Raw genomic sequence first — 16,803 nt, forward strand, 5'->3', positions numbered from 1 at the left:
TGGGCATCTGAGGGTCTGTGAAGAGGTGTCAGCTAAGGGAGGGACCCTTCCAAGTCCTATAGGTCAGTGTTTGGTGTCCTTGCTTGACAGATTTACCAGCTACCAAAAAGCCAGGAACCTGGGATGGAGCTGAACAGAAAAGACTCGGTAGCTGCAAAGCAAGTTAATAGACTCTGCTCCTCTGCCTGGGCTGCCTTTCTGTCTCAGCTGTCCTCTTAGGGAAGGCTACTGCCTTCAGGGTAGCATCCACCCTCAGTGTAGGGCTAAGTTCAGAATGCTTCCTCCTGTCTACATCCTCACTCATTACTCGAATTCCTAAACCCTTTAAAGAAAGAAAAAAAAAATGTTGCACAACTGGTTCAAAGGTTCTAGCTTTCTTCTTGTTTTGAACAAAGGAAGCCAGTGGGGAGGGGTAGGCTGGGAAACAGTTTCACCACCTCCGCGGGGCTTCATCTCTGGATACAGATTTATCTAGGTTAGCTCTGCTCTGCAAACGCAGGCTTGGCAAGTTCCTCCCGGCATGCTGGCTCTGTGCAGTCTCCACCTAGGCTTCTTCAGCAGAACACAGGGGGCACTCTGCCCAGGCGTGGGGGTGGGGGTGCACAAAGTCACCTTAACAATGCCTTAGCTTCCACCACGCCCCGTCCGTCCTCCTGCACATCACCCCAGTTTTGTCATTGACAAACACTCTTCCTAGCGTCTCCCAAGGCAGAAAACTCTCCTCAGTGCTTACTGTCATTGTAAATACAAGATAGCCAAACTCTGCCAGGCCCGACATGGCACCACGCAAGCCTAATTAGCGCTCACGAGGACTATAATTAGAATAATTTATTGAGGGCTTCCTTATGGGCCAAGCGCTCTCCTCTCCAGTTTTCCAGCCCTTTAAATCCTTCAAGACAACGCTGGGAGTTGGACCATCCGATCTCTACCATGCATTTGGGGAACAAAACAAGGGCTCTAAACGTCTCTGTGCCTCTCCAGTAAGCAGGTTCACCTGTTAAAGTTAAGGAATAGGAAGAAGAGGAGAGAGAAGTGGCAAAGAACTACCCAGAAAGTTGGCGAGGGCGCGCACTGAGACACTTCCTGGTCATCGTTACTCAGCACTTTGAGGCGAACAGCAGCATGGCCGCCCTAGTCGAAGGATAACACCTCTGCCTGGGCAGTCCTAGGGATGTCCCCAGCCCCAGTCTTACAGTATCTGACTTAGGTCTGTTTAAAGTATGACCAATGTGATTCCAAAGGGACTCTACGGTGTGAGAGGGGACCGCGATCTATCTCCCGGCGCCGTGCACAGTAAAGTACCCTTCGGGCAGCTGGACACACGCTCTCCAAAGGGTGAGCGCAGGGCGGTGTCTGGAGCTCTGAGCCCGAAGCTGCTCCAGGCGCCTGCGCTAGCTCCGCCCCTATAAACCGAGCTTCACGTTCGGCCGCTTGGAGCGGGGCAGCCAAGGAGCAAGGCCAGCACTAGGACAGTCCCGGAGACGCTCAAGCAGCCTCCTCTGGCTCCGCCCCCTGGAAACCGCCCCACCTCTTGGGGGCGTGGTCTGGGCGCGGCCTGCCGGGGGCGCCTTGGCGGGCGCGGGAGGCTTGGGAGCGCGTCCCCGCCGCGCGTGCCCGTCCGCCCCGCCCCGCCGCGCTCCGCCCTGACTCTATAAAGAGAAGGCGGGCAGCCGCGCTCGGCTGCAAGCTCCGGTTGGGTACCTCGGATCCATTTCCATCGGGTTCTGCTGAAACTCGTGTGGTTCCCTCCCCGCAACAGCCAAAATGGTGAAGCTGATCGAGAGCAAGGTACGCGTGCCCGGGCGCCGCGCTCACCCCTCGGTGCTGAGAGGACACCCTCGGTATCCCTGCCGGTCGAGCGGCCCAGGGCCTGTGTGCGCCCTGGGCTGTGGAGCACGCCCTGGGGGAGGGGACAGAGAGACCCTAGAACGCGGGGTACGGGAGGTGCACGCGTGGGCAGCCCTTGGGTTCCCGGAGCTACGTTCCCTACCGCCAGCCCAAATCTGGCGGAGGTGAAGTGATGGACGGGGCTCCTCCAGTGACACCCCGCCCCGTGCCCCAACTGAACCAGGATTCGGGGTCTCTGGGGGAAGATGGAGAGGCGCCACTCCTCGCGTACGCGGTGCCGTACGCCGCGCGGGTGTGCTGTGCCGCAGAGCTCGGCCATAGTTTCTTTCCGACAGTGGCCCGCCGCCTAGAGGACGCAGGCCCGGTCGGTGCATGGGAGGGTGGGTCCCGGGTCCCAGTTAGAGACCCTCGGAGGGGCACCCCAGGTGACTGCTTGGGAAAAAGGTCCAGGCCGCGCCCGAGAGACTCCTCCTCCTGCGGCGCAGGGCGTGTTTCCGGCAGCTCTGGCTTTAGAATGACTCAGTCCCCAGTGTCGGGGCCCAGGGGCCTCGCAGCCTTAAGGTTTCAGCGATTGACCCTCTGTAAATGGACTTTACTGGAACCAGGGCTCTGCCCCTGGGAGTAGTCCTGTACAAAGTCCTAGAGGTTCTGCCCTTTGGGACAAGGGGGGGAAAAAAACCCAAGGGAAAGACTGTTACCATATTCGAAAGTTACTGAGAACCAGAATATCTTCCAGATTGGGAAACCAGAGCCTGTTACACTGTAACTACTCGGGGAATATTTATTAAATGGAAAGTGAAAGGGGATTGGGGATGGGAATTGATGTGTGGAAGACTGTCTCCCAAGTTCAGCCTTAAACTAGGAAGTCCGAGGAAGACAGGTTAGTGCCCTCCAGTTCCAGTTTGCTCAGAATCCACCCACCCAGCATAAATTGGGTCCTTGTCTGTTTAAACTGTCCTACTTATGGAACCCTTGCCATTGCAGTAGGAGGGGTGTGCACTGGTGACCGGAAGCCAGTTATTCAGAGTCACCCAGAGTCTGTGAATACACCCAGAATACACATACAGTTTACCTGTTGGGTTTAAGTTGATTGATTTAGCTGTCCAGGGCTGTGGGTTGTTAAAAACCCCTGGGGTCACCACACAGGAGTAGAAGAATAAGCTAAAATAGAGTGGAGCAGAAATCAACAGTTGGCTTGCCTTGTTTAATTACTTTTAAGAATGAAATATTGAACTACACACAAGGCACCTTACTCAGCGCTTCACATATCATTGTTAGACCAGTGTGTCAGCTCACGACTAATCACTAGCACTCAGGAGGCTCAGCTGTCTCAAAAAAGCGAAGAACACTTTATTACTACCTTTGGGTTGAATATGGTTTTGTTGTTGTTGGAGGCTTTTTTTTTTTTTTTTTTTTTTTTTTTTTTTTTTTTTTTTTTTGGTTTACATTCATGTATGGGGTGGGGCGCTTCTACCTTGTGGGTCATGGGTAATGAACTCAGTTCCTTGGTCTTGGTGGCAGGTCCTTTAATCTGCTGATCCATCGCACCAGCCTGATGGTAGCGTCTTCTCCAGTCTGCTCCGGGTGTGTTTTGTCTCCAGGTTATTGGTGTCCGAAATGGAGACTCTTGCTAATTGTGGTTATTGGTTTCTGGAGCTGAAAACTGTGATTTGCTTCTTAGTAGATAATTTTGAATAGTCTTCAAGCCAAAAACTTGTGGCATGCTTACACGTCTGCAAAAGAAACCTTGGTGAAGTTTGCACATCCCTGCCTCCGTAATTTGTGTTCACTGAAGCCAAAAATTAGGATTGTGAACCACTTTCAGTATTTTTGAGCAGTTTTGCCTCGTAGCTTTTTGGGGGAGACCTTAAGTGCAGCTTGTCCTGTTTTTCATGTAATCTCATCAAGTTTTTATTAGTGAGGATCCAGCATGTTCCAGAGGTGGGTGTCATCAGAGCAGCCTGCCGTCCTGTCTTGACCTGTGTCTTACAATAAAGAATAGGTGGTGTGGCCTCTGATAACTACACGGTGGGTGAGGTTTATCTGCAACAGCCAGTGGTGGTTTGGAACTGTGGCTTCCATTGCTCTTTCTGTATTCCCACTTCCTGGCCCAGACATGGATCGATGGGCCTGTCTGACTAGACATCTATGGAAATAGCTATTCTGTAGTGTTCTCGGAAATGACATGCAATTATTTTTAACTTTCAAAATGTAAAATAGAAATTAAAAACTGTACCGGGGCCAAAAAGATAAGTCAGCAGATAAAAGGTGTTCTTCCATAGGATAAGGGTGGGTGGGGTTTGAGTCCCAGCACTGTGCCATAGGGTGGCTTATAACCAACTGTAACTACAGTTCCAAAGCATCACGTGCCCTCTTCTGGTCTCTGAGGGCACCAGGCACATAAGTACATACAGACAAAAACATTGGTACTCATAAATAAATAGAAATATAAAAACCAAATAAATATAAACTTAAAGTAAGTATACTGCATGAAAACTCATTGGGTTTTAATTTAATTAGGGGTTGGGGTTATAACATTTTGTGTGTGTGTGTGTGTGTGTGTGTGTGTGTGTGTGTATGAGATTGTTATTTGTATTAGTTTTTGCTAACTGACCAGCATTTTTCCCCTGATGGAAATGCTGACTTCAGATACAACTTGTGTGTGTTGCTTTGATTCGTTTGGGTTTGGGTCATTACCCTATGACTAATGGTGGTTTGAATGAGTCCCTGGTGACAGACTGTTAGGTTCCTAGGGTTACAGTAGCAAGGCTTTTAGTAAATAATTCAGAGAGGTTGGCAGTGAGGTGTGTTTTGTTTTGTTTTGTTTGTTTTGTTTTTTTAATCATTTTTGCTGGGAATTTCACGTGACAGGTGTTACTTAAGCAAAACAAAGAATAATTCCTTCTTGAGAAACTAAAACTTGGATTCATCTAAAGAACAGTGAGCTTAGGTCCATACATAGGGCACAAGCCAGAGGTTGATAAAGCAGTGTGATCCCAACTCTAGAGGCCCTGTAGAAAGCACACAGAAGGGCCCGGAGCGCTGGCATTTCGGTTAAGAGTGTTTCTACTCTTTGGAGGACCCTCACTTAGTACCCGCTACTCATGGCTCCAGCTCTAGGGATCTCGTGCCCTCTCTGCACAGCAGATGCACACACAAATTAGATCTTAAAACAGCAACACACGCAAAATGTTATGCTAATGGTGACCTCCTGAGTTGGAGGTCGCTCTCCTGGACTTTGCCATGGAGTCAGAGGTTTTCTCATATTTTACTCTAGACAAATTAACTATTGCTTTCATTTGCCTCATGGTTAAGTAACTTGTGACTTCCTCCATTGCTTAACTGTGACCTGTGAAGCTTCTTCAATTTTTGAGGCTCTTTTCACCGACCCCTAAGAATCAGCTGTCCAACACAAAACTGATTTTGAAGTGGAAACATTTTTACTGCAAATGCTTATTTCCCTTTCTTTCACTTAGTATAAATGTGTTAATTATGTGCTATGGATGTACCTCAGAGGCATGTGCCTGGGCCCACGAACTACCACTGCCCTCAGATTAGACAGTTAGCAATATTTTATATAGTATTCCTGAAGACATGAAGACCAATACACTCTCCTTATCAAGTCTAATAATGTCAGCTGTGTGCAAGATGCCTGTCAAGCTACTTTGTTTGGTTCCTTTGATTAGAAAGTAGGCCCTAAGAGCCAAACCTCTTATGTACATAATATCTTTGTTGCTCATTTGCATGTTTGCTTGGGTCATTTTGGACGGTGGGGGTCTCACTGACTGGCCTAGAACTGGCCAGTCAGTGCTAGACCATGTTGGCCACCACCACCCAGAGGGCTCTTACCTCTCCCTCCAGAGTGAGTGCTGGGTTCAAAGGCTTGGTGGCACTGGGCCACATGTTATGGAAAGTGAAAGTTTGTGATATGTACCATGTTTCTCCCTCCTCAGGAAGCTTTTCAGGAGGCCCTGGCCGCTGCGGGAGACAAGCTTGTCGTAGTGGACTTCTCTGCCACGTGGTGTGGACCTTGCAAAATGATCAAGCCCTTCTTTCATGTGAGTATAGGAGCCGTGGGCTTTGAGGCTGGCTGGTAGACACAAGCCAGGGAAAGGGGTTGAAAATAATGGGTGCCCGGGTTTGCTTTATTCTCCTGTGTCGGTGATGAGTATGTAGGAATATGACAACTTATGTAATATTATAATTCATTGAGGACAACTTTTGGAAGTTTTGTTGTCTTGAGTAAATATTTTTTTCTTTCCATTTGATACCTGGGCCCAGTGTGAAATTCAGGCTTCAAAGAGACAGTGCCAAATTATTGTGCTCGTGGGAAAACTTGACTGAGACACAGCTGTGTCTCTGATGCTCACCTATTTCTAGGTTGAATATTTAGACCTGGCTGATGATTGCTCGGTGAAAACAAAACAAAGACCCCTGTGGCTTACCCCGCAAGCCTGAGGATCTGAGCTGGACCCTCGAATTCCACAGTGGAAAGAGAGAACCAGTTCCCTGCTGCCTACTGACTTCCACATGCTCCTGTACACATTTACATTAATAATAATGCAGTAGCAAATAAAACAAGGGCTTTTAAAATAAATAAATCTTTGATTACTGTATAGAGCTGGAGAGAGTGGTTAAGAGCACTGGCTGCTCTTCCAGGGGACCTTGGAGTGGGTCCCAGCACCCAAATGGGAGAGACTCAGAACCTTTTATAACTCTTCCAAGACATTCAGCGCCCTCTAGTGGCCTTTGCAGGTACCAGGCACACATGTGGTGTACAGACATATGCACAAGCTAAAACTAAATAAATCTTTAATCTGTTACATTTCCCCTGAAGAAGCTTAACTATGTTGAATGTCCAGTTCTAACGTGTTTTGGTTTGTTTTAAATTTTCTAGTCCCTGTGTGACAAGTATTCCAATGTGGTGTTCCTTGAAGTGGACGTGGATGATTGCCAGGTATGTAGTTTGAAATTGGATACTTCCAAGCATCTCACAGTGGCCTGGCCTCTGGAATCTACCCTGTTCTTTAAAGTAAAAATGTCCGGTAATAATAGAAGTGGTACTCTTAAGAAGTTCTGTTTCAGAAGAACGGAACATGTGTCCGTTATGGGCGTGACTCTAGTTACTTGGAGCTGGGTTTGGAACATTCTAAAGTAAGCATCGGGCCACGCTCAGGCTGTGGGGCCTTTGTGTTACATATCACCCATTCTGGGACGATCACTCAAAATAAGTTAACTTTGGCTCTAAGAGATAGTAGATTGGATAGCATCGTGGAATTGTGAAGCCACTACTGAGGTGCTCCGAACTTCTTGTGTGGTAGCTATATCCCTTACTCTTATAAGAATATTCTTATCGGTATGATTTGGTTGAATTGGTGAGAAAGCCCTGACATTACAGTAAACATGAGAGCGCCCTGGTGCCTTAGAGAGCTGGGAGAACTTAGGGGGAAAGTCACAGCCTGGTTTTATTTAGCAAGTTCACACTTGCACACTCAGCTCTGTTCTGTATACTTTCCACATATTGATAATCTTTCCTCCCCCGCCCCCAAATGATTTCAGAGATGGGAAAACTGAAACCGAAGACTTGCTCTTGCAGAGTCCCCAGCAGAGCCAGTGTTTAAGATGAGGAAGCTTGGCTCTCCTGCCCTTGGCTCTTACCCCTCCCCAGGTTCTTAGCATAAGCTCTTTCCTCTCACACAGGCCGCTGGGCTGGAAAGTTCCGAGTGGGATGAAGCATCAGGGCCCCTGAGGGAAGGATGTATGAGTACTTTGACCCACCTGTGGGGCAGAAGAGGTTAGAGAATGGGGTGGCAGAAAGTATCAGAGTATGGATTCTGCTTTAAGCTAATCTCCGTCATCTTCTACCCTAGTTCTCCGTCTATAATTGGCTCTCTTTACGTAGCCATCAGCTTGGCAAAGGTTTAGGGCGGGGTCACGTGAGGTGTTCAGTGGTCCTCTCCAAACACCCAGCCCCCACCATCCCCGGGGTGGTTTTTCTCAGCAGGTTTTCTGGGCTGTCATCACTTGTGCTGTCTCCCTTCCCTGGCCCGTCCTTTCCTACCTGACTGAGCCATGGTCACAAAGCTTCACTTCCCTCTCGTGAGCCTGACTTCGTTTACCCCCTGTACGCTACGCTCTCTGCCTGCTTTCCTTCATGGACCCTGTGCCCGTGCTGCTAGTTGCCTGTACCTTATTAACAGTGAGGGCTTGCTCGGGTTGCTTAGCTGTGCCTTACTTTCATCCTCTAAATGGCAGTGTTGTCCAGCATCACGTGTGAGGTGGTTATCCAGATTGAGCAAGACCATAATTACGAAGCCTTTGGCTTATCCTGAATAGTTGGTGAAATGTGACTGCTTTTACAGGTAGTGAGCAGCCAGCCTCCTACGGGATCTGAGACTCTAACAGGTTTGAGTGTGAGGCATCACAGACCAAACAGCAAAGTCTGTGCAAGATTATGAAATCTAGAAACCCTGGTCCTTTTGACTAAGGGGTTCTCAAGTTGTAATCTGTCACTGGTCTTAGTAAAATGGCTGAGGAAGTTACTCTTCTAAGAGAATTAGGGAGGAAAAAGAGTATAACCTGCTTGTTGGAGGAAGAAAATTTCTGTTCTCTGTCTTCACAAACTTAGTCTGCCCGTTGCACCCCATCCCAGCCTCTTCATACATGACAACAGTTCCGTGAGTCATGGGCCGCCTGAGACGATCAGAAATTGTATTTACATTGCAAGTCTGTAAAGTAATAAAATGCGTTAAGTAGCAGTTTTATGGTTGGGGTCACCTCAGCATGAGGAACTGTATCAAAGATTCGCAGCAATGGGAAGGTGGATAACCATTGCTATAAGGTCACTTAAGCCCGGAGAAATTTACTCTTGGTTTAGATCCGTTGACCCTGTCAGATAATTTCAGTTACTGAAGTCTCCTGGGCACCTCTGCGTGCGTTTTAGCTTGAACTGCCCACAGTAACTGTGAGGGTGTTTTAACGCCCACAGGCAGTGGTGGAGACCCTGTGGAACTGAGGACGGATCCTCCTGCCTCAGTCCTGACCCCTACAGAGATCTGTGAAGCACCTAGGGTCATGAAGTGACAGCTCCTTCAAGTCTGTTTGGGTGACTTTCGAAACTTGCAGTGAGCCTGTGACCAAATGGAAGCCTTTAATTCTACAGAGCATAGCATAGAAAACCTTCCAGGAGTTCCTTACGCACCTGAGTGGGGGGTCCCGTAACCAGTTCAGATGGACAGTTGGGCCTGTACCCATAGTGTGTGTGCAGGAAAGCAAGGACATGCTGGTGATCACAGACACTGACATGGAGGCCCTTTTGACAGTGACACCACCAGTCATATCACAGTGGTGTCCAACGGGGTGCGACATGTGCTTTGTAAATTAAACAAACGAACCCAAGTCTGTAAGCTTTCATATACTGTGTGTTTTGGCTTTGCTCACGGGGTGTGTGGGTGTAGACACTCAACTCCTGCAATCGCAGCACAGGAGGATCCCCGAGAGTTTGAGGCGCAGGTGTCACCTGGCTTTACTGACGCCCTGGGCATTGGCTTAGTTAAAACTTAGTCCTTCCACATTTAAATTTAACTGGTGCATTTGGGGAATTTATGGTGACGCTTTGAAATAGTACAGGCAGGAAAATCTGTACTGTGTTTTTAAAAACAAAGGAGGAATGGGGAGAGACATTAGTAAAGTTGTGCAAATATATATTAGCTACATCTATTAGAACATTGTTTTAAGCCAGGACTATTTACCTATATGTTAATAATTAACTGTTTAGAGTTAAGCTGTTGCGGGTCTATCTTATTCTCTATTCTACATAAATCTAGAAGATCAAACGTGTAGGGCACACATAGGTACTGTAAGACAGCTTTCTCTTTCCATGCTGAGCAAAGAGACTGCAGCCCTGACTGAGGCCTTACTAGGCAGGATAGGTCAGTGGCATAAAAGTCATGAGACCAGAGCACAGTCAAGAGTTCTGCTTATAGGTTAGTTAATGGGAGGAGCAGATTGGTGTGTGAGGACTGAAAGTGTGTTAGGAAATACCACCATTTCTAGGTCAAATTGAATTGCTTGAAGTCTGGTTCACTTGGGGCTGGAGAGATGGCTCTGTGGTTAAGAGCACTTACTCAGAGGACCCGGGTTTTATTCTAGCTCCTGTATCAGGTAGCTCACTGAAACTCCTGGGGAACCTGACACCCCATAGGTGTATATGCATTACCTTAGTTTGGGTTTCTTGATCTGTGATGAAACACGTGAGCTCACATTCCATCACAGGGAAGTCAGGGCAGGAAGCTGCGGGCGATGCGGAGGCCATGGAGGAACACACTGCTTCCGGCCTTGCTTAGCCAGCTTTCTCCCAGGACTACCCACAGTGTGGTCTCCCACATCAATCACTAATTAAGAAATGCCTTGGGGCTGGAGAGATAGCTCATCGGTTGAGAGCGCTGACTGCTCTTCCAGAGGTCCTGAGTTCAATTCCCAGCAACCACATAGTGGCTCACAACCATCTGTAATGGGATCTGACGCCCTCTTCTGGTGTTTCTAAAGATAGTGTACTCACATACATAAAATAAGTAAATCTTTTTAAAAAAAAAAAAGAATCTAAACTAAAAAGTGTCTACAAGAACAGAAGCAAATTTGTAATAAGTTCTCATAAAACTAGCCAGAACACACATAAATAAAAGATTTTTAACAAAGAAAGTAGTATTATCCGTACAGTGGTAAAATGTTTTAATTGAGAATGCAACACAGTGGGCTTTTACCTGCTATTGTGTTGATGTGCTTGGAAGGTTCTGAGGCTGAGGTTTGGGGTGTCTAATGGCAGAGATGTTTTCAGAATTTCCCATCTGTGTTTAATGTTTACATTCTTGTTTTCATCTTCTCTCCGGACCACCTTCTCCACATCCTAGGATGTTGCTGCAGACTGTGAAGTCAAATGCATGCCAACCTTCCAGTTTTATAAAAAGGGTCAAAAGGTATGTATATCAGAGCTTAAGAACCAACTGTACCTGGGCACACCTTTAATCCCGGCACTAGGTAGGCGAGGCTGATACAGACGGATCTTGGAGTTCTAGGACAGGACCGCCAGGGCTACACGGAGGAGCCGTGTCTTTAAAATCAAAAGGCTGGGCTGGGTGTTATGGCTCAGACACACTTTAGGGGTAACTGGAAAACTGAGAGTTCAGGTTAGAATGTGCTGTAGAGTAGCAATCCCCTGGTGGCTGTGGTGGCTCGTGCCTTTGATCCTAACACTCGGGAGGCAGAGGCAGGTAGATCTCTCGGAGTGTGAGGCGGGCCTGGTCAGTCTACAAAGTGAATTTCAGGACAGCCAGGGCTGTTGCACAGAGAAACTGCCTCAACAACAACCCAAAGGAAAAGAAAAATCAAGTGGACCAAAGAATGTATGTTTAAACACGGAAGTAACTGAACTGAGTTACTCACGAGGAGGTGCTGCCTTCTTAGGTTGCATGTCTGTATGCAGCCTGGTATGCTGTTGCATGCTTGTATTTCAGAGCTTAGGAGGCCAAGGCAAAAGGATTGCTACAAGTTTGAAGTTAGCCTAGGATATGTAGTAACTTCCAGGCTAGCCTGAAGATATAAAGGAAGACAGCATCAAAAACAAAATCAGAAATAACATTTCAGCCAAATCACATAATAGTGCACATGCAGAAATCACAGAGGTGTCTGTCGTCCACACAAGTAGTGTCTCCACTGCCTGTGTTCAGGATAATCGGGTTGGGTTTGATGCTATAATATCAGCACCTGGGAGGCTGAGACCCAAGAAACACCGTGCATTGAGGCCAGCCTGGGCTCTGGGAAAAACCTTGTTTCTGAAAGGAAAAAACAGTGTCTTTCTTCCTGAACCTAAATACATAGTGTGCAGTGCCTAATTGAAAATTAGCAATAGCAGAATCTCCACAGCTAGTTCATATTCACGCCACACCGCATACATTTTCAGACCGCCCTCGGTAGCTCATTTCTTATTAAGAAAGGTCTTTCTTCATGTTTGGGGGGGATTGAGCTGGAATCCTTTGGCTTTTCTCCTGGTTTCTTTATTTTTGCTATTAGCTTTGTCTTTTGGTTTGGCTTTTTGGGTTGTTTTTTTAAAAAAAAACTGTTACTCAAGAAAGTTTGAGAAAAGCCTCCCCCATTCCGCCTTCTCTGCGATTACAGCGTCTCCCGGAATAAGGCTCTGTTGTAGCTAATCCTCCTCTCATCTCTCAACAGGTGGGTGAGTTCTCTGGCGCTAACAAGGAAAAGCTTGAAGCCACTATTACTCAATTTGCCTAATCATGCTCTGAGAAGTGTCACCAGCTGTTTAAAACCTGTACCTTTTTTAATTTGCAAAAACATATGAAGTGTAGAGAGTCTTTACCCAACTGCCATCTGATTATAAATGACAATAAAATATTAATTCTACCCTTTTTAAAACCGTCTGATGTCTTTTTCATATAAGTGAGAAATGGCGTGGTTTTAGTCCCCTTGATTTTTAGTAACATTTAGCCACTTACTAGAAGCCATTTGCTTCAAGACTAAAAGACAGGAGCTGGAGAAATGGCTCAGTAGTTAAGAACATTGGCTGTACTTGTAGAGGACCTGAGTTTACTTCCCAGCACCCATATGGCAGCTACCTATTCCTCTGGTTACAGGGGATCTGATGTCCCCTACTGGGATCCATGGGCACCAAGCATGTCTGAAGTAAGTGTATATTACATGTGACTAAAACATACACATGAACTTCAGAACTTATGAAGCTCAAAAAGAAGGAACACCAGAATGTGGATGTCTCAGTCCTTCTTAGAAGGGAGAGCAAAATGGAAGGAAATACAGGGACAAATAGAGGAGCAGGGATTGAATAAAAGACGACAGCCTCACCCGGAGAACCACCCCATATGCAGCCACCAAACCCAAACACTATTGCTGATGCCAAGAAGTGTTTACTGGCAGGAACCAGATAGGTTGTCTCAGAGGCTCTCCCAGAGTCATAGATACAGATGAGGATGCGTGCAGCTAAACATCACACTGAACACGGGGACCCCAATGAAAGGGCTAGAGAAAGGACTGAAGGAGCTGAAAGGTTTGCACCCTCATGAGAAGAACAACATCAACCAGCCTAGCACGGAGGTGGTGAGGGTGATTGGGAGAGGGAGCACCTTCATGAAAGCAAGTTGAGGGAGGGGACGGTATAACATTTGAAATGTAAATACAGAGAATATCCAATAAAATTGGGGAAAAAATGATACAGTGAAAAAATTTTTAAAAAATATTTAGTTGTAGAAAATCTTTTGTTTATTAAAGACTTTATCTTACATTAAAAGTCTTTAGGGGTTTTGTTATTTTACCTCAATAAACACGCTCTGCATGGTCCAGACTTCCAGTATGACTGGCGGTTCACTTGTGATGAAACTTTTGGTCTGATAGGAGGTTTCCGTGCCAAAGGTCACAGCTGCTGATACCCTAACAGAACTAGTTTCCCATGAGCTTGGTTACAGTAGTGATGCTCATAATCCCAGCAGAGGCAGGCAGATCTCTGTGAGTTCAAGGTCAGCCCGATCTACAGAGTGAGTTCCAGGACATCCAAAGCTAAAATAGAAACCTGTCTCAACGTACAGCAAATTCTCCATGTTCCACTCCAGGACGGCAAACATAAAGACTGATTTTTTTAAAGCCTGCTTTTAGGTAGGTGTGGTGTGGTCTGTGCCCTGGGAAAGGTGGGGTCAGAAAGGTCGGGAGTACCGGGTCCACAGCTACACAGCAAGTTCCAGGCTGATCTGGGTATCCTGAAACTAAACAGCCAGGAAATAGAGACTGAAAAAACAGTTTTCAGGTTGATATTGAGAGCCATGGAATTCTCATAGGCTAGGCATCCTGCTAATCTTCGCCATAACTGGTATAGATGCTATAATTCCCAGTCACCAAATGAAGTCAGGCTTACAAGGAAGGATTAAGTAATGCTCCCAACATCCCAGCTGCTCAGTGGCCCAGCTGGAATTTGAACCAGAAAGGTGTAGCCCCGGAATGTCATTAGTAGCAATCCAAGTATCGTGGTAATGCTTGCGTCTGGACTTCTTGCCTCTTATAAAATTGGGGATTTGGAGCCAATGACTGGAGGGACATGTTATGTCTAAGGGACTAAGGGCTTGGCATATAGCTGTAAATTAGACCTTGAGCATACTTCTTACACAGCAGAGGACACACACACACACACACACACACCAGCTATATGAGGTCCAGCTGTATGAGATCCATTTTGTGAAGCACAAAGAACCAGGAGACTGGCCATAATGATAGTCAGGGAGACCTGCTGTGGATCAGGTGGTTGCATAGGGTTCTTGAGAAGGACTCCAACTGCCAAACACCAGGGAGTCGGCTTTCCAGAGGGGAATGTCAGGCACAAAGGGTCCAAGGTGAAGAGGCTGGTGCAGAATCTACCCAAGCATGAAAGAAAGATGGAAGGAGTAGCGTGACTGAGTCATCCCAGGCTTCACTCGCACAGGTGATGGGAAGCCGTTTCAGCATGAGAAATGGAGTTTAAAAATGAGAGCCAGGAGGTGCCTGCAGAATCCTAGGGCAGATACGAAGACAGTAGGGAAGGAAGAAGCAGCCTGAGGAAGGCAGGACCCAAAAGGGTACCCCAACGTTCTAAACTAAATACCTGGGGGTACTGCCTCTCGAGAGGAAGGTCAGAGCAAGCAGGTGAAGGTAATGGAAGTCTCTAGGAATGTCAGATGCTTTCAGGGTGTACATTCAAATGTGGGTGCAGCTGGGTACTTATTCTATATTTATTCTGCCAGGAAGCACTAGGCACAGAACTAAATCCCTACGCCAACACAAGCTAGAGAAAAGTTCCATGGGACCAGACAGGAACAGGAAGTGAAAGACATTATGCAGTTGCCCTTTAGAAACATTTGGGGAAACCAAAGAGAATCCTGAGTGAAGGATAGATCGAGCCTAAAGAACACTAACGTTTGGAGATGGGGGACACAGAATCGGAAGAAACAAAGGAGATTATCAGCTGGCCAGAGCGGAAATGGGGACCAAATGGTTCTGAGAGATTTGGGAAGGTGAGGAGCAGGAGGCATCTTAACGGGCGTTGGCTGGGCTGGGAAGAGGACAAAGGGAAAATGAACAGATGTTTAACAAGAGCTGCATATGCACACGGCTGGAGTCAGAACCAATCAACTCAACGTGGATCAAAGACTTCACTGTAAGACCAGAAACAAGCCAGGCTTGGTCGTGCACGCCTATTATCCCAAAACCGGGAAGGTGGGGGCAGGAGTAAGCTATCCTGGGCTACTAAGAGCCTGTCTAAAACAAAGTGGAAGCTGATAATGAATGCAACAGAAATTCCCATAACGAGATGGGGATGGAAGCCAGATTGCTGGGACAGAAATCAATCATCCTACAAGAAGTCACCCCCCTGTTTGTGAAGAAACATGTTCAGAGCAGCACACATGGTAAGCATAAACAAAGGCCCCCATTCATTATTAATCCACCGTGCTGTGCTCTTTCTCAGCTGGTTATGGTGTGACCAGTTTCTTCAAGCTCCTGTCGTCACCTTGGCACCAGCAGTGATGGGCAGTGAAGTCACAGTGACCCCAGCAGGATTGTAACCTGGATTATGAGCTGAGCAAACCCATTCTCCCTTAAATTGCTTCTGTCGGGGTGTGTAGAGTAAATGCTATTCATACGGAGGTAGAAAAAAAACGTGTCTGTAAGACCAAGTGCAGAACAATATTAAAAACTAGACTAGTATGATTGTGTATGTATGGGACACAAGGCTTGCTATCTATCCCTATAAGCAAGTGTCATCGTTTACCAGCAATGTAAATTACCAGCAGAAGCTCTCTGAGGACAGATTCCAGCTAAACACGAGGAAGGAGTGCTAAGAAGGATGACGTCTAGTTTTATCTGTAAGTATTTGGGTGTTTCATAACAGCAACAAACAATTCCAAGTGACAGTTCATCACGGCTAGAGGTCAAGGTCGCAGGAGGTTGAAGCAAATGGTCACATCACATCCACAGTCAAGAGCAGAGCACACTGGATTAATGAATGCACACCTTTGCACTTGATTTCTTCTGCCTAGGGAATGACACCACCCACCGTGTCAAGATAATCCCCAACAGACATGCCCAGCTTGATCTTGCTGCGACTGTCTTTCCGGGTGATTCTAGGTTGTGTAAAATTGACAAGTAAAACCAACCACTCGTGGATTTAAAATGTGTAAAGATAAATAGAAAGGAAAGGGGTGTTGGCAGGCCAAAGAATTTTCTAGAACATATTGCTGAGTGGAGGTCAGAGGCATTTTGTGTGTAGGACTATTTGGTGGGTTTGTCATCATATGTGTGGAAAGCATGTGAAGTGAGTGTTGACTAAAAGTCAGCGGGGGTTCCTGTAAAAGGAAATTTCTCCTAGAGTCAAGAAAGAATGGAAGGGCATTAAGCCTGAAATAGAAAGGCAAACACTATTTGATGTCATCTGTGGAATTGTAAATGGTCAGACTCGGAGCAGAGTGTGCAGGGTGTCAGGGAAGTTGGGAGCAATCGAAAGATGCTTCTAAAGACAAAACTTCCTGCACTCTCAAAATAGGGTCACATCTTCATCCTGGTTAATATTTAGGCCTTATCCATTCTGGATACCAATACTTCAATGTTGTTGTTGTTGTTGTGGTGGTGGTGGTGGTGGTGGTTGAAAATTAAGGAGAATACAGAGTTTAGCTTTTTATTAAAGCATTATGTGACCTACACCTGTGATCCCAGCATTAATGGCTGAAGCAAGAAAATCATGAGTTTTAGCCAATACTGGGCTACTTAGTGAGACCCTGACTCAAAATAATAATAATAATAATAATAATAATAATAATAATAATATGATATTAAATATGTCATTAATAATGAACTTATTATTTTTATCACCTGACTGGGGCACTGCATGCCTATAATCCCAACACTTAG

The 16,803-nt window shown here is 46.5% G+C and overlaps 1 protein-coding gene across 1 annotated transcript; it reads left to right on the top strand.

The window, feature by feature from the left end:
- Positions 1–1,633: 1,633 nt before the first annotated feature.
- On the top strand, positions 1,634–12,279 carry TXN (thioredoxin). The gene is made up of 5 exons (XM_080940207.1): positions 1,634–1,788; positions 5,802–5,906; positions 6,746–6,805; positions 10,758–10,823; positions 12,076–12,279. Exons 1-5 carry the CDS (start codon positions 1,765–1,767, stop codon positions 12,136–12,138), a joined length of 318 nt encoding a protein of 105 aa, XP_080796333.1. The 5' UTR covers positions 1,634–1,764; the 3' UTR covers positions 12,139–12,279.
- The last annotated feature ends 4,524 nt before the right edge of the window (positions 12,280–16,803 follow it).

This window comes from Micromys minutus (assembly GCF_963924665.1).
Source record: "Micromys minutus genome assembly, chromosome: 28".
In the NCBI taxonomy this organism is placed as follows: domain Eukaryota; kingdom Metazoa; phylum Chordata; class Mammalia; order Rodentia; family Muridae; genus Micromys; species Micromys minutus.